This window comes from Aphis gossypii, chromosome X, assembly GCF_020184175.1.
Source record: "Aphis gossypii isolate Hap1 chromosome X, ASM2018417v2, whole genome shotgun sequence".
Lineage (NCBI taxonomy): Eukaryota > Metazoa > Arthropoda > Insecta > Hemiptera > Aphididae > Aphis > Aphis gossypii.
Genome location: NC_065533.1, coordinates 59686654 through 59708969, shown reverse-complemented (window position 1 = coordinate 59708969; position 22316 = coordinate 59686654). Strand labels below are relative to the sequence as shown.

At 26.6% G+C, this 22316-nt stretch overlaps 3 protein-coding genes across 4 annotated transcripts in view; 1 reads left to right on the top strand and 2 right to left on the bottom strand.

Moving 5' to 3' along the window:
- Window positions 1–13508, bottom strand: part of LOC114122531 (battenin) — a 53133-nt gene extending 39625 nt beyond the window's left edge. Inside the window, exon 1 of the mRNA XM_050208077.1 lies at window positions 13497–13508. The gene's annotated coding sequence lies outside the window, so the exon portion shown is untranslated. The remainder of the gene's footprint in view (window positions 1–13496) is intronic.
- On the bottom strand, window positions 10382–12143 carry LOC114120194 (uncharacterized). Its single transcript, XM_027982027.2, has 2 exons — window positions 11771–12143; window positions 10382–11333 (listed from the first exon to the last, which is right to left on the bottom strand). Exons 1-2 carry the CDS (start codon window positions 12002–12004, stop codon window positions 10623–10625), a joined length of 945 nt encoding a protein of 314 aa, XP_027837828.2. The 5' UTR covers window positions 12005–12143; the 3' UTR covers window positions 10382–10622.
- A 1084-nt stretch (window positions 13509–14592) lies between the features above and the next one.
- LOC114120195 (inhibitor of growth protein 4-like) lies at window positions 14593–18680 on the top strand. Of its 2 annotated transcripts, XR_007606385.1 has the most exons (6): window positions 14593–14683; window positions 14739–14974; window positions 15036–15144; window positions 15212–15345; window positions 16052–16109; window positions 18179–18269. XR_007606385.1 is itself a non-coding variant. In XM_027982028.2 (5 exons), the coding sequence occupies exons 1-5, from the start codon at window positions 14647–14649 to the stop codon at window positions 18299–18301; spliced, it is 639 nt and encodes a 212-aa protein (XP_027837829.2). In that variant the 5' UTR covers window positions 14593–14646; the 3' UTR covers window positions 18302–18680. The 2 variants fall into 2 exon arrangements, 1 of the variants encoding a protein (XP_027837829.2); XM_027982028.2 differs by lacking the exon at window positions 16052–16109 and having other exon boundaries at window positions 18179–18680.
- Window positions 18681–22316: the final 3636 nt, after the last annotated feature.

The following is a 22316-nucleotide window of genomic DNA, read 5'->3' as shown; positions in this document are numbered from 1 at the left end:
TATGACTAGGACTGTGAATTTAATGCACTAAAAAACTTTAAAATATGCATTAAAAATGTAAAAAAAATGTAAAAAAAAAAAATATGCACTTAAAATGCCAAAATTATAGTATAAAATGGACTAGAAATAATTTTTATATTTATTTAATTGATACTATAGAGTATTATACATTAGGACATTACATTTTACACGCATAAAAATGTGTTTATTCGATAAAAAAAAATAATAAATAAAATGTTGATTGAATTTGAATTTCACAAACATTTTTAAAATTGTGTGAAACAAAAAAAAGTTTTCAAATACGTTAGTTGTTAACATTTAATTAAAAATACAGGAAAATAAACTAAAAAAGAGGAAATATGACCTATAAATGCAAAAAAAAAGACCAAAACAATTAATAACGTCAAAAATGTACAAAATAAAAGTTTCACAAATCGTTGTTACATAATTCAAATTATGTACATACAAAGCTACGTTTCACAATCACAAAAAAAGCAGGTAAGTGGGTACCACTCTGCTGTACATTAGGTGCCGTGTGGATCATTATTATATAATATTATAGGAGTGTTAAATTTGAATTCAATGATAGTTATCATTGTATACGAAAAACGATTCTGAAGGAAGATGATTTGTCAGCCTAGGATATAAATTCCAGTGGTTGGTGAAAAAAGTAGTTTATGTTTTAATGGCCTGAATACACCAAAATTTAAGTTTTTTTATAATTATTGTAAGCTAAACTTATGAAAAATCTTGTATTAAATTTTCAACTCTTAGCTATTTATGCAAAAAATTTTATGAATTATAGCTACAAAATAATTTGCAAATATTCATGATTTATTTCAATTGCTTATTAAATTTACGATGGAATTCTTTAACTTATGAACTTATCTATTATTATTTTTTTTTAGGTAGAATTTTATCAGATTTATCAGATTTATTTTTTCAGAAGAAAAGGCTATTTTAATATTTTTTTAAGTATTAATGCTATTAATGCATTTAATTTTTTTAAATATTGTGTTAACTTTTTTATAATTTGAAAATTAAGTATTAATTTTAATTTGTTTTTAATATATTTATATTTATACTATCTATTTTATTAAATACTGTGTTCACATTATTATAATTTGAAAATCAAGTATAATTTTAATTTGTTTTTAATTTATTGGAATTCATTCAATAAGAATAGGACATTTATATAATAATTTTAATATTTATACTATCATCTATTATATTAAATGCTGTGTCAACTTTATTATAATTTTATAATCAAGTATAATTTTAATTATTTTTTAATGTATTGATATTCGCGCAGTAAAAAGCTTTTAATATTTATTATAATTTTTATTTTTACCATCACTTTTATTAAATTTTAATAGATGTTATTATTTGTTTTAATATTGTTATTATATTTAATATTGTTATATTTCATAATGTAAAAATAAAATATTTTATTTAATATTTCAAAACAGTGTTTATTCTTTTACTTATAACATAAAATGTATACAACCATAACAAACAATAATTGTCATACTATAATTACAATGTATGACATAGGTAGTTTTGATAATGAAAAAATAAGTTTTGTTCATACCGTGTACAGCATATTGCATGTTTTATTGGTATATTAATATAGTGTTTTGTAAGGAGGATTTTAGAAATTCTGTAGTGGATAAAGAACATCCACATACATTCAGTATTCCATCGATGTTTTTCGAAAATGTATTTCTTGATTATTTAACAAATTTGGAAAAAATCACTCAAGAGAATTGAAAATTGTAAATTATTTTACTAAAATTTGACTTTTTTTGCATTATAAAAAACAATTGGAAGGAAAGAGTTTGAACCCTAACCCACTCCCCTGGGTGCACAATCAATCTAACTATAAAACAATAGTTAAATATTTCAATTGAAACTATTATATAATATAGTTATTACGGCTTTATTTAATCATAAAAATGACCAGAAATTTATAGTAAAATGAATTATAATTTAAGTTAAATTTACTATACAGTATTACTAAATAGTTTAGTAAAATCAATTAAACATATTAGTTAAATTATAGTATTCAATTGTATAGTTAAAATAACTACAAAATAATTAACTAATTGAGTTTAATAATTTTAACTAAATTTTTAGCTGTTCAATATTTAATTATAATTTATAATTATATAATGATACTGTAATTACAGTTAAATTAACTATATTATTTTTTCCGTGTTTGACGAATTTTCGTCAATATTTGAACTTCAAATGCTAATAAAAAAAATTGTGCCTATGTATTTTTATAATTTTTAAATCGCTATAAGAGTAACTTATGAGAAACTTTGTATTAAATTTTCAAGGATTTTTATTAGGCCAAAAATATTTTATCGACACTTTCACTAATTTCAGTTGTTTATAAATAGCTCAAAAAAAGTCAAAATAATTTGAAAATTAAATCATGTAAAGAAAATGCCAATCTAAATAACTGGTATTTAGAAATAAATAAATAAATAAATTCAAGTATCTACGACTTATATTTTTTAAATAATAACAAACACTTAAAATTGTTTGAGGATAAATCGTTATCATTACGATATTTCGTAAAAATTTAAAATTCAAACGAACTTAAAATTTTTCCTATAATGATACTTCAAGTTTCCTCTATAGATACTTGTAGAAAAACTTATGAAAAACTTAGTGTTGTATTTTTAATCCTTAGTTATTAACACAAAAAAATTTATAACTTGTCAAATTCAAAATTACTTGCAAATTTTCGCGCTTTCGACAGATTCGTAAAGATTTGAACTACCTATAAGCGCTTTAAAAAAAAAAATTGTGACTAACGATTTTTAATTTTATTTAGCTACAACTAAACAAAGCTAACAGCTCATACGGAATCTTATATTAAATTTTCAAGTTTTTTGGTTATCCGAAATTTTTTTATCAATTTTTAAAAAAATTCTCATAAAAATCGAAAATTTCTGTGGTAAATAAATAACTCAAAAAAAGTCAAAATATTTTGAAAATTTAGCCATGTATCTGTAACAGTAACATAAACATGTGATGAAAATTTTAAGTATTTACAATGATTAGTTTTTGACTTATAACCATATAAAAAAATCAATTTGGTTGAAAACTGATTTTGCGTAAAAATTCCCGTTTTTCCGTCACTTTATTTTTGTTTTTCCCGATTTTTTTGAAAACTGTTGGAAAATGTTTACTTTTGACCTCTATAATGCACCAAGGATATTCACTATGCCATTGGAAACCACCCCCAAAGTTTGAAATTGAAGCATTATTTCGACTAGTTATGCTGTACACAGACACAAAAAAAAAACACACATCGTTGAAAAAATCAATACATTCATCACTCCCCGCGTCTCCGCTTAGAATCTAAAATGCACAGCCCTAATTATTATATTATTCGTAAATATGAACGTGATATACCTAGTATTTTCAACAAAAATATGTATAAACTATATTTAACTAATTAGCTTAATTTTGAATTAACTTAATACCTAAGTACCTAACTTATAGTTGCCGATTTAATTACATTTACTGTTGAATTAACTAAGCTTTTATCACTTACTTTAAAAACAATCCATTGATTTTTTTCTGATTTAATGGTTTTAATTTAAATTATTTTAAACAATTTTATACACAAATACTCAATAGGTATAAAATAAAAATAATCTAATATTATAATTTTTATTACTGGTTTCTTAACAAAATAATATATTATTAATAATATATTAGTAATAATACAAGAAGTAAGAAATAATAGCTAAGTTGTAGTTGGCCCAAAACATATATCAAATAGTTGGTATTTATTATATTTATGGAGATAGGCAAATACGATGCAGATAAAAGTTCAAGACAATTGTCATTATAATTTGAGAAATTAGAAAGAGCACAATCGCTTTTTATGTGAATTCAGAATCACCTACTATTTTAAATACAAAAAATAATATAAATTTTTTTTTTTTTAATTAAATTAAATTATTATATTTGACATTTGTCAATTTTAGTTTTAAAGTTTACTAGTTAAATTTATAAATTTTCGATTATCAACTTCTATAACTTCGTAAACGATTCATATATACAACAATCGCATGTGTTCACTTAATTCAATTTAATTTGAGCCATGTGCAAACTATTTAAAAATGCTATATGAATTTTTATAAATTTAGTGTAGGTACAATTTTTTATGTATGAATTTATAGATTTACGAATCGGAAGCTGTATGGATATATTTCATAAGTACTTTATTTTCATCGAAATTCGTATGTAAATAATGCCATTATAATATCCTTTTTTTTTAACACACCTTATTTATTTTACGTATTTGTGATTTATTATTATTTTTATTTATATGTTTGATATTTTATTTTGATAATTTTATAATTTTATAATTGATTTAAAAGTTAAAACTGATATTTATGGTTTTTAAGTTAAAACACATTTGACGTAATGACGTTTTGTACAGTGTTTATCCTTGATTCGTCTTCCTTGCATATTCTTATATCTTACTCGTTGGCAAAGTCCATCAAGGGATAAATTTATTGAGTATTTATATACTTACTCCATATTAATGTTAAAAAATAAAAATGTCTATACAATTGTTGCTCCGACCACTATACAATACAGTTTTTTTTCATATCTTCAATATTATCCAGTTTTTGTTTATTTCCAAAGAATTATATTATTTTAATCAATATTGAGATTGTATTTGGATAATCATAACTATACTAAGTGTTACTAGTATTAGAGGTTATAGTAAGTAACCGGGATAGACAAGTGGAAAAGAATGAAATGTATGAACATATTAAGCTTATTGTACAAATATAATGAATACCTACACTTAAATATTAATAAAATATAATGATATTAAATACTCGTATAAAAATAAATACCTATATAATAATATTATAGCCTATGGGTATTTTTAAAATGCTAAAATAAAAAAATAAAATATTAATTCATTTAAACCTCATTTGGGTAAAATCGTAGCGTGTTAAATAACTTATCTAATATTAAATATAAATAAATAATAATAAAAAAATATTGAACAAATATAATTGAATACACATAAATAATAATTAAAATATAATACTTTAGATTTAAGTGATGAAGGAATGTATTGATTTTATAATGATATGTTTTTATTATTATTTTTGTGTCTGTGTACAGCATAACTTGTTGAAATAATGCTTCAATTTCAAACTTTGGGGGTGGTTTCCAATGGCAAAGTGAATATCTGGTGTATCTATCGATATTTGGTACATTATTGCTAGCCAAGCCCGGATTAAGGAGGCTAGCGAGAGCCACGTCTCCCGTGCCTTATCTAACCTGGCTTAAAATTACATCGAATGATAATTTATACTTTTGTCTTTTTATAGTACCTACAAGAATATTTTCATTTTTTTTTTTGTTTGAACTAACGGGCGATGGACCCGTTAAAAAGCTAGAAAAAAAACTTTTATATAAAAATACTTAATTTTATTTGTAGATATGTATTTAAATAAAAAATAATATATTTTTAATGTTTTAATCATTACCATACTTAATTACTTTAATAAAAATGTTTAAGCTTATGTTATTATATACTTTTATAATTCTAAAGAGTTGTTTTCATTGTTGTGGGTGCATAATCAAGCGTATTTATCCCTGGGCTTCTGAAGGTCATTGTTCCTTGCACTGAAATATTTGGTTTCTGGTATACCGTGGTCCCAAGAAACAGAGTACACTTTATCACTCATTACCCTTTTAATATTTTTCAATTCTGTTTGCGGGACATTAAATTAGACTTATAGATCATATATTTCTATGATTTAAAAATTTTTTAACTTACGTATTTTACTCACGCGCAACAAAACTTTATTTTTTTTTAATGGCAACCCCTATTTTAAATATCATTTTTGGATTGTTCTATTTTTTAAAATTAATTTTGATATATCAATTTGTATTGTAAACTCAAAATTGGCTAAATTAGAGCTAAAAATATAATTTAAAACAAATCTTATTAAATTTGATTTTTTTTCTTAATACCGTAATGTAGGTAATCATAATTATTATTATTAAAGTAATAAATTATTTACTATTTATGAATTATTATTTAATTATTGCTACACATTATGTACCTATAATAACATATTTTAAACATGTATTTTTAGAAAACATAGTTCTAAATTTCTATTTTATTTTATTCAACAATACTATACATTTTTATTTACAATTTAATTTACAGAAATTACTTACATTATTTACTGTTCAATGAATTGTTCGAACGTCCCTCCGTTATGTATAGGTAATCGTTTGTATCGAATTGACATTTAATCATTTGAACATTTATTTTATTTTTAATTGTACGTATTTTTCTTGTGTAAGTATGTATGTAATGTATGTATGTATGTAATCTAATTGAAAAATATTAAAAGGGTAATGAGTGATTAAGTGTACCCTGTTTCTTGGGACACAATAGTATAGTGATGACAAAATTTCATTTTTGGTTCCTATTTTATGAAATCCATCGTCAGTAATATACTTAATATGCTACGTGATCTGATATCCTAAATATTAATTATAACAACAGATGGTAATAGGTTCGTCATAGGAGCTATTGGCTAAGTACCTAAGAAGAAATTATATTTATTAAATTATATAATTATATTAATATTATATAAATATATTATTATAACTCTGTGGTCGTTTCATTTTCGAGGGTGGAATGATTTGGCGGAGACGCTATTGTTGAACAAAAAAATGTGTGTGAATACCAGGAATTCATAAACACGAGCGTGTTCTTTTAACCATAGACGGCGGCGGTATACAGTCATATTTTGTGCGAAGTCGCGGTTGTTAAAGTGTGTGTGAAGTGTGAAGTACCAGGAATTCATAAACACGAGTGTCTTCTTTTAGCCATAGACGGTAGCGGTAGTCGGTCAAACGACGGTAGATTTTAATGAAAAAGCCTTTTGAAATATTTCATAACCCGTGGAATAATATTACAATTTACAAAATATCCAAATCGCTAAGGCCGAGGCCTATTCACGGCGTTTTCCGTCAAATTGAAAATGCGTTGGTTTATACCGGAGTAGCTATACACGTTTTCAGAGCCTGATTTAAAAATTTTGGAACCGGGGATTTAAATAAAAAGAGGCCTCATATAAAGTTATTAATTATCTTATATAATTAATAGCGTTAATAATGTACGAAGTCAATATCATAGATAATATTATGACAATTTTTACTATTCTTTTTTTTAAATTTTATGATTCTACAATAAAAAAAATATAAACTAGCAAAACATTTGAGGGCCGCTCCAAATTGGGGCCGGGTGACTAGTCACCCAGGTACCCCCCTAAATCAGGGACTGCACATTTTAATCCGCGGCGGAAAACGCCGGTCGGCTTGCGTTTTAGTGGGCGAACGCCGAAGTAATAAAAACGCGGCGTACTACGTCCGTCGTAAATATAGTTACTCCGATATAAACCAACGTATTTTCAGTTTGACGGAAAACGCCGTGGAATGCGTCGTGTATAGCCTCAGCCTAATAAATAATAATTATAATAATATACTCAAATTATATTAATCGGTACGGTTGACGGCTAGTCGTCAGTCGACATTATAAACATTATCCTAGTCGCCGGTGACGACTATACAAATAGTGTTCAGTGTTCACTGTTCACTTAGACAGTTCTTGATTTTGATTTTTGACTGGAGTATGACGATGAGATAACGTTTTGAAAATTATGGTAGACGACCGAGTACCGTCTCGAGAATCTTAAAACATAATTGACAATATAGTTTATTTTTATTGTCAGTATTTATCTGTAATTATCATTGTCAGTTATCAGTTCATCATAATATTATAATGTCGTCCTAACATTGATATAATATATTGTACCTATTATAGTTAAATATAAAATATAATGTTTATGTCTACGAGTTAAATACACTGCTACTTATAAGCACTGCTCCATATTCGATAATAATTCTTATTACTTTGATGGATAACATTCACAATTCAAGTTTAATAAACAAAATTTCGTAGTTAATGATTTATTAATGAGTTTAGTATGTACACAACAAGAAGGTACCTATCTGTAAAATATAAATTATGATATCCAGCTCGCCGGTAGTGGCGCGAAGCTAAGTAAAAAAAAAAATAGCGGAGTAGCTACTAACAAAAGGACACCGAGTTTTAACGTTGAAAAATCGTCCTGATTTATGTCAATTCTTTGTCAAGCTCTACAGGGCAAACGGCTGAAGATATAAAGTAGTATGAGGTATCAATCGATCAGAAATATTGTGCAGGTGGGAACAGAGGAATTCGCTAGCAGATTGGTTAGATAGTTTGTAAGTTATAAGCAAAAATGTCCAAGTACTTTTAAGACCGATTTTGCGTACGGAACAGTGAGGATGGATAAGCGGTGGGTCGGGGAACGAAAATACCTACGTAAATATCCCTCGACCCGCCGCTTATCCATTCCCACTATTCTCATCGCGGCGGCGGTGCCGGCAGCGACGGGGCCGGCAGCGACGGGGCGCATGTAAATTCCACCGATTGCGACCTTTTTAGACCTTTTTTTATGTAAACTCCACCGGTATAATAATTAAATAGAAATAATAAAAAAAATAGAAAAATATATAATTATTAATAATAATTAACAATAATTTAAAAAAATAATTAACAATAATTAAAAAAAAAATCATATAAAAATCAAATAGAAATAATAGAAATAATAGAAAAATGATATATATATAATTATTAATAATAATGTTAAAAAAAATCATATACGTAATAATCAAATAGAAATAATAGAAAATAGAAAAATATATAATTATTAATAATAATTAATAATAATGTTAAAAAAAATCATATATAATCAAATAGAAATAATAAAAAATAGAAAAATATAAAATGTGGATTTTACCATCGGTGGAGTTTACGTGTTTTCAGATCAAAAATACGTATCGGTGAAGTTAACATTTTTTTTTCAGGTAAAAAAAATGTATCGGTGGAATTTACATGCTATAAATCCAACCCTAAAATCGACTACCTGTAAATCGGTGGAGTTTACAATCGCCCCAGCGACGATGTACTACGACGACGTAAGGACGACATTATATTACTCTCAATCGCCCTATGCCCTATGGCAGTGGTTCTTAACCTTTTTCGAATGACGGAACATTTAACATTTTATGAGGTTTTCGCGGAACACAGCCGTAAAATAAAACAGTAATTATATTAATCTTTTAATTGTTTAATATATTAAACAATAAATGTATAGCATAAAACAGTTTGCAAATATGTTAGTAAAACGTATTACTTATATCATTGGGTTTTGTTTTAAAAGTCAAAATATTAAGAGAATGAACATAAAAGTACCTACTAAATAACATTTTTTTCACTGATTATAACATTTTGTCGGAACACCGGTTAAGCCCTATGGTGACAACTGGCAATTGCAAAAACAAACCATTTCGTGCCTATTAGTTGCAATTATTATATTATATTATATTATTTTACTATTATTCGATGGCCAATCATATAGGTACTCTAAATTTTGTGATTTGCCATCATGGTCCATCTATGTCTCAAGCCCATTATACATTAATTATTAAACACAATAAGAAATGGATTATATACAACGATATTATGTCAACAAGTATATTGAACAATGGCCTCAAAATGGAAATTATGTCTACATTATAATTATGGAAAAAAAAATTAGTCAGGAGGCCAGTAGTTATTAAAGATTATTATTATTATTATTATTATAGAATACCAGATAATTAACACATCAACTTTAAAAATAGTTGATATCGCACCAAAAACACTTCGTTATAACTCAGTGTAAAAAAAAGCTAAGTTAAAAAAAAAAAATTTAGTAATGATTAAATCTTTAAAGACGTGATATAATATGAAAATTAAGTAAAATGCCATTTTATAATATTACAAATACCTATGATGACAAATAAGATCAATTGTAATGTTAAATACTTAGTCAACATTAATTGTTTAACTATTTGGCAGGACGTAGAAGTATACTTAAATAAATACAATTAAGTAACCACTACAGTATTTACAGTAATTAATAATGTATCAACAATACAAAGCAATTATATGCCTCCTCTTTTACCGCGGTCCAAAAATATATTTTTCTAAAAAAAAAAAAAAATAGTTAGTTATTAAAAATTCTAAAATTTTGTATAGTTTTTATTTGTTATGTGGAGATTAAGACAATTTATAAATCTGTTGAATTTCGTACAAATAAAAGTAATTTATATTTTCAAAAATACAGCAAGTTGTAAAATTGTTTTAAACAGCTTTCATACTTTTTAATAAATAATAATAATAATGATTTATTGACACTAAGAATTACAATAGATAAAATAAATAGAAAGTATATATATTTCAAAATATACATATAGCCCAACTGACAAAGAATTAACGTATACTATAATAGATTAAAGTTTGAAATTTTGAAGTGATCTTTGTTTCAAGTCCACAATTAAAAATAATTATGTAAAATTTGCGTTTTAAAGAGCTTACACAGAGATTTATGGGTAATGGGGACACCAAGTATAATATATGCGTGTGATTACAATATTCTTAATTTCCATAAGTTTCATTTCTAGTTGGACTTCTTAGATTTTCCGGACTTCTTGGAGTTGCCGGACTTCTTAGATCTGCCGGACTTCTTGGAGCTTCCACGATTCTTCTGCTTTGTCGGTTTCGTTGTCACTTCCGGTAATTCTTCAGTGAGCATCGTCTCAGATGTCCCCTCTTCCGGTTCCGGTACCCATTTTGGCACGCGCACTTCGATCTGAAGCCGGGCTTTCTCATCAGGTTCACCCGGTCGCTTTCCCAGCCACAGAACGAACACGTGTTCATCGTCGCTCACGGGCAGTCCGGTGACTGGTCCTAGTTTTGGTTTCACAGATTTCGGTAGTACTTCCATCACATGCTTGCGTTCATTTGACAGTGGTTGATCTTCTAATTCATCGCCCTGCTCATCATTTTCATTATCATCCTGTTCTAGATCATTATCTTGATTCCGATCCTGATCCTGTTCCTGATCTTGATCTTGCTGCATGTCATTGTTGTCGACGTAGATTACGTCGTCTTCCTCCATCGACTGATTCACGTTCGGACGTATGTTGTAGTACACCTCACCACCACCGGTACTGCTTTTATCGTTCATCAAGCGGTCGTCACGAACTAAAGAGAACGTAGCGCGATCACCACGCAGCCCTACTTCGCCTGGCATCAGTCGCATGGCGTCACGATCTGACTGCCCACCGAAGGTCTTCTCGATGCTTTTGGCGCAATAGTTCTGCAAAACCTGCGCAACGATCACATACAGATCAAATATTATTCAACCAGTCAAGCTAATTTAAATTATATATATTAACTATTTATCCCTTTATTTAAAAGTTGTTGGCTAGATAGGAAAAGCAAATATCTAAATTGTGTAACAAACATATTTTTTTCCTAAAATTGTTTTAAGATTTAATTTTTTTAACCCTATGCATGCCTAATATTTAATATAATTATATTAAATATATATATGTATATATATATATATATTTTTTTATTTATTCAAAGAAAATTTATAATCTATATACAATTTAAAACAATAAGAAAATTTGATAATTACAAAATAACAAATGACATAAATAACGTGTTAAAGAAGAAACTCATAGAAACTTATTAAAAAGTTATAATAATATTTTTACAAATGTATAGCCATTTTCATTATTATAACTCAATTATACTTACGTTAGGCGCCACCCCACATCCACGGAATGGACATTCCTTGATGTTACATACGGGATCTATTACACAGCCATTGTATTTTTTCAATTGTTTATCCGGGTTTTCTTTGATCGGACACCAAGCTGTTTCAAACATATCCTTCATCTGTTTTAGAGCAGTCGTCGCACATCTCATCATTTGTTTATCTCGCCGACAACACCCTTCAGATTTAGCTATCTGTTTGCAGTTATGTGCCATTATTTAATATTTAACTATGCGTCTTAAACAGTTTGAATTCGATAAAATATAAGTGTTTGATAAATTAAATTTTTAATAGTCAATTTAAAATTAATTTTTAAAATTTTATTTTGTTAAATAAATGTATTTTGTTGCTATAGTCCAAGAAAATTATGTCGTTGTTGACATTAAAACAAAAAAGTTATAAATTCTTAAACCAGCTGCCTATATATACCTATGTATTTACACTATATTAATTAGTATTTTACCTACTAACAGTAGCGTATTTTCAAAAAAAAAAAATTTTTTTGGGGGGTGGGGTCCACAGTTTATACATAATTAAATAATTTATATAAACTATGATAACATTGATAACTTTACTATATACTTATTGCCTTAATTAAATATTAATACGTTATATTTAGCTGTAACTTGAAAACCGTCGTCAGAATACACAGAATACCAAGTTCTATACTTATATACTGCAAGAATATCTATCGGTTTTTTCTTCTGAGAGGAAGTAGTACCCCTGGACCTCCCGTAAATACACCACTGCCTACTAATATAAGATAACTTATAACTAATACCTAATAATTTATATGATAATAAACAATGAATATAATAAGTAGATTATAATATATAGAAATAAGCTTAGCTATAATAATAATTTATCCTTTTTAGATTAATTAACAAAAACCTCAATTTTTTTTTTTTTGTCTGTTTAAATATCGCTTTTTTACTATTAGGTATTAGTTTATGAACATATCTTAACTTGACCTTAATTTTTTAATTATACTTTTTTCATGTCTTACGTTTGTCATACTTCAAATGACATTCATCAAATACTAGGTATAATATGTTGTGTATAATATTTTTTGTTATGTAAATAACAATAGCAATTATCATCATGTTATAATAAGTAAAACGAACTTAAGCAACTTTTAAGGATATCTCAGAGGAAATTGATTTGACAGTTCGCCTGGTTTTACAGCAGCAATAAGTATCCTATTGTGGTTAAAAGTATTTTATTTATTAAATATTATTTCAATTTATGATTAATTAACTTCTGAAATCGGTTAACTCCTAATAACCATATATACATGATATTTTCATAGATAAGCGATAATCATATCTCAACTTATCTTGATGGATAAAATTATGTTATTTTTTATTTTCTATGCATCCATTATCTTACGAATTATGACAATTTAGAAGATATTTAATGTTTTAATGTTGACGTTATTTTATATTCATAATTATTGATGACTATTAAATTCAATGACATCAATGACATCACATTGTCTCATTAGTCAATTATAATTTATAATCATTTAATTTACATTGAGCTTTTATTTTCATAAATAAACATAAATATGAAAACAATTGGCCAAATAATTGTGATGTTCTAAAAATATAATTGTGATGTAATAGTGTCGTCAGGCGATAAGTAAAAACCATGAACCAAGGTAGATAAATCCACCTTGCCATGAACTAAGATAGTTATAATAAAAACGTTGATAATAAGTGGCCATACTATATTTAACACCACGGTAGATTATAGTCTACCATGATTACCACTGCAGACATTTTATAAAATATTATTGTTTATTTTAATATGTTTATGTAGCATTTCGTGACATACAGAGCAATCATGTATTATATATTATCATATTATGTATTTTTTCGCGATTTTTATAACCATCGTTCGCGGTGTGCATCCAGCCAGAAGGTTACGGCGCGGCGGCATTAGTCATTGCCGAATAGGACCCTGGTACCAAAATCCGCTTTTGGTTGAACCCACACACACCTACACTCATACAGATTGTACTTTGGAACCCCTATATGATACGGTTATTTTTTTACATATGTTTAACATTTTACCCAATTCTATGCATTCTATTAGTCTATTCTCCTTTTTACATTTTTTACACTCATAAACATAACTACTAGCAATATAATTTATTTTCTATTTATCCCACATATTTTCAATTTTTTTACTATCATTAACGTGTATCTTAATCTCACTATTTACTTTTTTATTAAATGTATTCTTATTGTAATTATTGCCTGTATTTAACAAAATGTTAACCTCTTGAGGTGCTGTTCTGATTTAACTTTTGTTTTAGTCCTATTGCATATCTCTTCCAATTCATCAATTTTCAAATCACTTCTGATTAGCAATTTATTCTTCAGTTTCGAATCCTTGAAACAACAAGCGGCTACTAATATATTCAACTGAATTATAAATTCTTCTATTGTTTAATCTACTTGTAGACAACACGATCCAAACTGAAGTGGACACGTATTTTAAAATCTTGAATTCATTAACTTTTTCACTAAAATACCATGAACCTAATAATGGAACTGAGGAATAATGTAATAGTGAATTAGTTAAAATTTTAACAATATTTTTTATAAGAATCTATTAGAAACTTTCTAATAAACTTTCAGTAAAAAATCTAAAAGACTAGAATATACAAATTTGTATCATTATTTAGTTTATCGATTATGTTGGTAATTCATATCAGAAACAGATGTTTATGTGTCATACTAAATCAATAAGCTGATAACAAAAAAAAAAAAAACATTTCATATCTTTGTTTATTTTTTCAAGCGTCTTCGACATTCCACTAGAAGTTTCGGGAAATATTAAAATAACAACAATGGCATCAGCGTCTGACATGGGCGATTTAATGAATAGTAAGCGATCTTTCTGTTTCACATTTCAACTATATAATAAAAAAATACATTTTAGGATTGGAAAACCTACCTGTCGAATTACAGCAAAATCTCACTTTGATGCGAGAAATCGATTTGAGAGCTCAACAAGTGATCAGCGATATTGGCAAACAGACCGACAAATATTTTAAGTCAAAAGCATACTTGACAGATAAAAATAAAAAAAAAATGAACCGCATACAAGGTCAATTTGACAAGGCCAAAGCATACGGCGACGACAAAGTTCAATTGGCTATACAAACGTATGCATTGGTATGTCGATTTCGAGTTTTACATGTAATCCAAAAATCGTTTACTCCATTGTACCTTTCAGGTGGATGAACAAATAAAAAAACTAGATGCGTATTTAGCGCGGTCCAGTGATACATTTGACGATACAGCGATCGACGCCACAAAACATATGCAGGGTGGTTCACAAAATAGTATGTGATCTGCATTAAATGGTAAAATAATAATGTTAACCCATTTCTACGTGTGTATTTCTTTTAGAAAAACTTCGAAGGACTAAGAAAAATGGACATTCGGTCAAAATATTCGACATGCCTGTTGATCCAAATGAACCGAAGTATTGTTTGTGTCAGCAAGTTTCCTATGGAGATATGATATGCTGTGATAACCCAGAAGTAAGCATTGTAATTTTTATTTAATCGCCAACTGTTTATGGCATTTCCTACACCTTCTATAGATTTCAAAAATATAAAAATTATTAATTTTATTTTCCTACAAATAATAACACAATAGCATTAATACAAGATCCCCACAATTTGAAGTCAAATCTATATAAAATAATAAAAATTATTTTATACATTTTATTTAAATGTATTATGTATATATTTATTTATCATTTATTTTTAATGCATCCAAAGCTTAAATATTTACCTAATTTGTCAAGTTCATAACATTTACAAACTATAAGAATTGTTTACTGAAAAGTTTATAAAATCTTAAATTTATATGGTTTCAGTTTGTAAATTTAATATATCATAACTCATACTGGAACTAAAAAGTCTAATAAATATGCTAATATATTACTATATGATCATACATTTAAAGAGCAAATTTGGACAAAATTACTTATCTAAATAACCTATCACAATGTTAATTATTCTGTTTTTATTTAAAAACATTATTATAAATAACAATAATGAAATAAAGTATAATAATATATTATTCTAATAATTAAATATTAATAATAGTTGTATCAAGATAGTAAAGGATTTATGCTGATTGACCATCTCTGTTAAGATTCATTTTTAATATATAATGCGTTGTCGTCATGCAAAAACTAACCAATTATATTTTTATAGTTTTCTATTTTTTAAATTTTAGATTTAGATAAGCTATGAAAAATTCCATTTTTTTCAAACCTGATATCATTTAAATCGAGGTGATGTGTTTAATTAATATTTTAAAATATTTTGTTTTAAGCTTAAATTAAAAAAATTTAACTCAATTTTGGTAAAAAATAACTAACTGAATTTTTTAGCATTTAGTCATTTTTTTCCACATAATTCTTTTTTTTTCATCTTCATTTCAATTTGAACAATACTGTAATATGAAATACACTATGTACTTCAGCATGTTATTATTATTAACAATTGTATTTACATGTAGTATTAGAACTTTGAAGGTAACCTGTATTATTAGTCATACTTATTTTAATAGAATCTATAACTAGATCAGCGGTTTCCAACTTTGTGCAGACCACAAATCTTCTAAAAAAAAAACCTTTGAGCCCCATATAGGTGAATAGTACACCTATATTCATATGCATATTGCATATAATATATTATATAAAAAATAAATGAATAAAATATAAAAAATAAATATAATATTATATAATATAATATATAAATAAAAATATATAAAATAAAAAAATAAAATATAAAATATATATATATAATATATAATATATTTAATAAAGATATTTTTATATATTATATAAAATCATAGGTATGCACATTGCACAGACTCTAAAAGCAGGTAGTGCCCATATTTATCATCGGCCATTTATCCAACCATTTTATAAATATAACAAACCTATTTGAAATTTGAATATTCCTTAGGTAGTCTATAAAATGTTATGTTATTTTGATATCATTATCAGGAATCACGTGTATGGTGTACCGATAAGTAATAATACAATTATAATTTTTAGAGATCGACAAAAAAAAACATGAATTTTAAAATATTTATAACCGGTCTAAGAAAAAAATAAAAAACTTACTCCTTAGTCCTTCATATAAATAAATAATAATTGTTAAACATGCTAAATATACAACTATAAATTTTCAATATAAACTTGTATTTTTATGAAACAAATTTCTATACTACTTAGCTATGATTTTAATGATTATTAAAAAACATGCAAACTCTTAGAAGTCCCAAGCCCTAATTATGAATATTATGGATGTAGAAATAGTATAAATCATAAAAATATTTTCTGTACTCAGAGAGACATTTGTCTGTTACCCATACTATTGAATTAATATATTACTGCATTTAAATATACCTTTGTTACCATTTTTTATTCTGTAAAAAGCAGTAATAATGACTCCAAACATTCTTGACTCATTCTACTGTGTAATTTGATTTTTACTTACAGCTAATTTTGAAAAAACATGTTCATGTGTACAGCTAGTTACAGATATGATTGCAAACATTTTTAAAGTTTAAAAACACAAGTATGTACTGTAGAATTTTCAGTTGTTTTCAACCAATTAATCCATTCATAAAAAGATTCACTAGTAGCACCATTTAGCTGCAAAGCATTTAGATAATTTTTTTAAAGTTGCAGTTCAGTTATTAAATCTTCTTCTGAAACCTGGGAAAATGTTGATAATATTTTGTCATATTTTATAATACTAGTCAAAATAATATGTCTATACACCATACCATATAGTGTATACAGACTTTCAACTACAGAGTGAACATGGTAAATTATTCAATTTTTTTTAAATTTGTTTTTAAAAAATTAGCTAAAACTGAAGGAATTTGGTAATTTCTGTAAAATAAGGCATAGTGCGCTATAGCTTATAAAAAATCACGGGTATGTATGTATAAGCCTATGTATAAAATATAATATATTATGTTATATAGTATTATATGGTTCATGGCTCAGTACCAAGCTGCTCGGGCCCACAAGTGGGTCGCAGCCCATGGGTTGGAAACCACTGAACTAGACTATACCTATTTAAACAGTATATTATTAAAACCAAATTATTGTTTTAACAGCAAATATTATTCATCATAATTTAATTAATTTAAAATAATAATAATAATAATTAAAAACTTGTTAAAAAAAAATCATGATAACTAAAAATAAATATCCTCACCTTTTAACTTTTTTATTTATAAAAACATATTGTTTAATATTTTAATAATTCTATTTTTATAATTAATAAATTTTTATTTGTATATTATATTTTTTTTAATTGTCTGGTTTTGTTATTTTAGTGTTCTATTGAATGGTTCCACTTCGAATGTGTCAATTTAACCACCAAGCCTAAAAAAAAATGGTTCTGTCCAAACTGCAAGAAGACGGACAAAAAAAAATTAGCTATTTTTAAAAAGAAATAAGTTTGTCTTTTTAATAATATTCATATACATATATTTGTTCGTTTAGAGGTTAGTTCATTATAAAGTAATAGTAATAGTAATAGCGATTAATCGTAAATATTTAAATTTGACAGTTATTATCATTAGGAAAATAGAGATTTAGATTAAACTTAAACATTCTACTGTATCTGCACTCTCAGTTTATTTCTTTATTGTTAATTTAAAATTTAATATATAATTCATATTAAAAATTAATAAAATTAATCATTATAATATTGGTGTTCTTATGTAGAAAAAATGTATGTATGGGAGTAAAGAGAAGTTTCTCACCTTATAGTTAGATAGTATATCACAATTATTATTCATTAATTGTAGAAATGCATATTATATATTTACAATAAGCTAAATAACACATTTTTCCATTCTTAATATTAAAATTATATATTATACTTTTTTGTAGTTTTTTTTTTTAATGTTAGTTTATTGTTGATTAATAATTATAACTAGAGATTAGTTTAGTATACTTTTAAAGATTTTGAGTATATCAATAAAATAAACAATAAACGGATAATGACTACCTAATATTTGATTGGAATATTATATAATCATAAATATACTTAAATACTATTACCTGAAACAAAAAAAATACCAAAATATTATAATACAAAAAAAAATATAAATAACAATCATTTGTTTTTGATTATATCAAAGAAAGAAATCAATTTTCTACTACAACTTAATCAATAATTTTTACATTTTTTCATTAGAAGACATAGGTGCTATAAAAACTATATATCTAGCACTTATAATACCTAGTTTAAGTGTTTGCCAAGCTTTTTATTTGAGAATAATGTTCAATAAGCACTTAATTATAAAACTTGTCCCATATTTAAAAAATTGTACAATATGTTTATTATGCAGAATGACATAAAATAGATAACTATTTTTTAGAAATTTTGACAAACTTTACACTTGAAGATGACAAAGAATTGTAATATTTGCTGATGGATCATAAGAGAAGGTTTTAAAAATAAATATAAATAATACAATAGTCTCTTAAGTAAAATATATTGATTTAAACAACAATGAACAATATGTAAATAAATAATAAATAATGAATAATATGAAGAACCAAAGAAAAAAAATGAAACTGGAAAATTATCTTCAGTTGCCATATAAAAACTACAGCTATAACAAATTGAAGTGTTTTAAGGATGGAGAAATGGAAATTTCATCCCTTCCTTTAAGTCTCATAACCTATTACAACTGAAGCCTGTTATTAATTTTATTGTTTTTATTAACATTTATTATTATTATAAACTATTAAATTATTTGCACATTTTCTTCGCAATTATTAAAATATTATGTATAATAGATTTGTATAATAATAATTGATAAATACTGCACATTATTTTAAATTTTAGAATTAAAAATAATTATAATTAATACTCATTAAAATATTATGTTGTTATTAATTACAATTATTTTAATATATTATTTTTCTTTAATTATAATTATTTAGTTCAATATATTAAAATGCATATTTTAATGAACTTAATTTATAAGTGAGTTATAGTTATGTAAAATATTAAATTTTAAAATGTTCGATATCACTTAAAATTTGAAATATCAAGATAAGACATTTTTTCTAGAAAATATTGTTACCTTTAATAAATTATTTAAAAGATAAATTGACTAATATTAAAGCCGACAGAATACAATTGATTACACATGTGTCTATGCAAATTTGCTATGTTTTACGGTCGTAAGACAGAGAAAACACGTTATGCGGCAGTGGCGTAGCCAGGGGGTTAAGGTGTTCAACCCCCCCTCTTGGCCTTAAAAAAAATTGTTACTATAGGTAATATATATAAATTTATAGTTTTGTTAACTGTTATACTTATGAATAAAATGTATTATTCAATTAGCGTACAACTCAGTACATTTTACCGCTCCTGGAAATATATTTTAAAGGTGAGCAAAAAAAGGTCATTAACCCCCCCCCCCCCCCTCGGGTAATTCCTGCCTACGCCACTGTTATGCGGTTATGACATCATTAAATGTAGGTATACACATTAATTGCTATTAAACGGGCTTCAGTCAAATTTTCTAAAAAAAGTTACAAAACAGTTAATAAGATCAAATAATATAATTATAGGGTATTTTTCAGCAGGTACCGAAAACGGTAAAAACGCTCATCACGTAAGAACAACACGAACCTTACATTATTGCTCTATGATAATGAGCAAGACGGGGTATCCGTATGCGGATTTTTCAAATAGCATTACAAACAAGGACACGTATTTTTAAATATTTAATTCAATATCGTTTTCACTAAAATACTGTGAACCTAATAAAGAAATTTGAGAAGGTTGGATCACTCGACAGTCTTACTCAAAAACTATAGGTATGACAAAAATGCAACCATTATTTATTTAAATAAAATATAAATTCTTCATTTAAGACGAAATAAAAAAATTGTTTTTTCCACTATAGCCAGATAGATATTGGTACAGAGAACAGAGAATCCCTTCTTGTTAGCTTATATTTGACGATCTAATTGGTAACGTTCGTAATTTGAAATGTGTTAGTGCAAGTTATATTATTGCATCACTAGAAAATCATAAAAATGTAGATAGGTAGGTACCTATAATTTCTATTTTCAAACGTATACATTTATTTTATAAATTACAAGTAAGTATAAAATTTAATTTTCGTGTAAGTGATGTTTTGTATCATAAATCTGATAAATCCTATTTCAACGGTAGGTACAATTCTGTAAACATTTTTCCAACGATAATGTAAATTTTCTATAAGTAATTGTTAAATTTAATGCAATGTGTTTTAAAAGAAGACATCGACTCAGTTAAAAATTATTTGTATTTTTTTTTTTTTTTTTAATGCTATAAAGTGTTATATAAAATGTATTTTTTTTCAGTACTAGAGATGAGTAATCAGAGTTGTAAGAAAAGTAGCAAAGAGTGAATACTGAAAGACAAATGTTTGTGGTTTTTATGAATTATGATATTGTAGCCACCCACGCGTGAGCAACCATTGACTGACGTTGATGTGAGATAAGGTGAATAAAAAAACTGACAAAATATTTTAGCGCTTTAAATTGAAAAAAATAGGCCAAGTCGCCAAATACTGATTTCTGAAAAAGACTGGCACGGACGCTCTGGTAAATCACGTCTGCGAGAGTCCTATCTAGGGCTCCTCTTTATAGACACTGTCTGCCAGCCGTGCTGTCGACATGCCCTACTAATCAGTCTAACGCTCGTCATCGCGTTATCGCGGTCTACGCAAATCGAGCGTAGATTACGTGTTATAAAACTGATGCGGACGGTGCGCGATTTTGCGGGTCGTTCGGACGAAAAGATTCGCCCGCGCGCGTAAATATAGGCCCCGTTGAGCTTGGCGTTCCCGAGAAAAACTTATGCGACGCCGCCAAATATTCAGCGCGGTGGCCGTCGAGCAATTCCAAAACTACGATCAATGAGTCTTACCTTTCACTTTTAAACCCTACTTCGGTTCCCGACTCGTATTTTAATCATTATTAACTATTACCACCGGAATATCTGAAGGTCAAAGTCTACGTCGCAATACCTACACGTATTAATATAATATGCTTTACATCGGATATCAGAGTACGTAGTAGTATATATTTTCTGTGATAAGGTGTATAATGTAAACATTGCCAGCTTCGTAAAAAAAGGGGCGGACGTGATGCAATCACAGACATATTATATGTATATATATGTATATGTATGTATGTATGTATGTATATATGTCTGTGTATGCAATGTTAAAATTGGCTATCTAGACGTTTAATACACGTGTGGTAATTATCCATCTAAAAATTGTGCTCTATGAAAAATTGAACTTAATCTCGACTGAGGAATAGAGTAGGTAATTAAAGATTTAAAAAACAATTTTCATACGAATTCATTAGAAAATTTCTGACTCGTCACAATATAGTGTTACCAACTTTCTAGTCTCTAAGTCAAAAATATACAAATTCGTATCATTCGGTAAC

Bases quoted from the DNA above. Each gene is read 5' to 3' on its own strand.
- LOC114120195 (XM_027982028.2), top strand. From the start codon at position 14,647: ATGGCATCAGCGTCTGACATGGGCGATTTAATGAATA. The intron at 14,684-14,738 runs GTAAGCGATCTT...AATACATTTTAG, and splicing joins CATGGGCGATTTAATGAATA to GATTGGAAAACCTACCTGTC. The intron at 14,975-15,035 runs GTATGTCGATTT...TGTACCTTTCAG, and splicing joins CTATACAAACGTATGCATTG to GTGGATGAACAAATAAAAAA.
- LOC114120194 (XM_027982027.2), bottom strand. From the start codon at position 12,004: ATGGCACATAACTGCAAACAGATAGCTAAATCTGAAGGGTGTTGTCGG. The intron at 11,334-11,770 runs GTAAGTATAATT...ATCGTTGCGCAG, and splicing joins GATGTGGGGTGGCGCCTAAC to GTTTTGCAGAACTATTGCGC.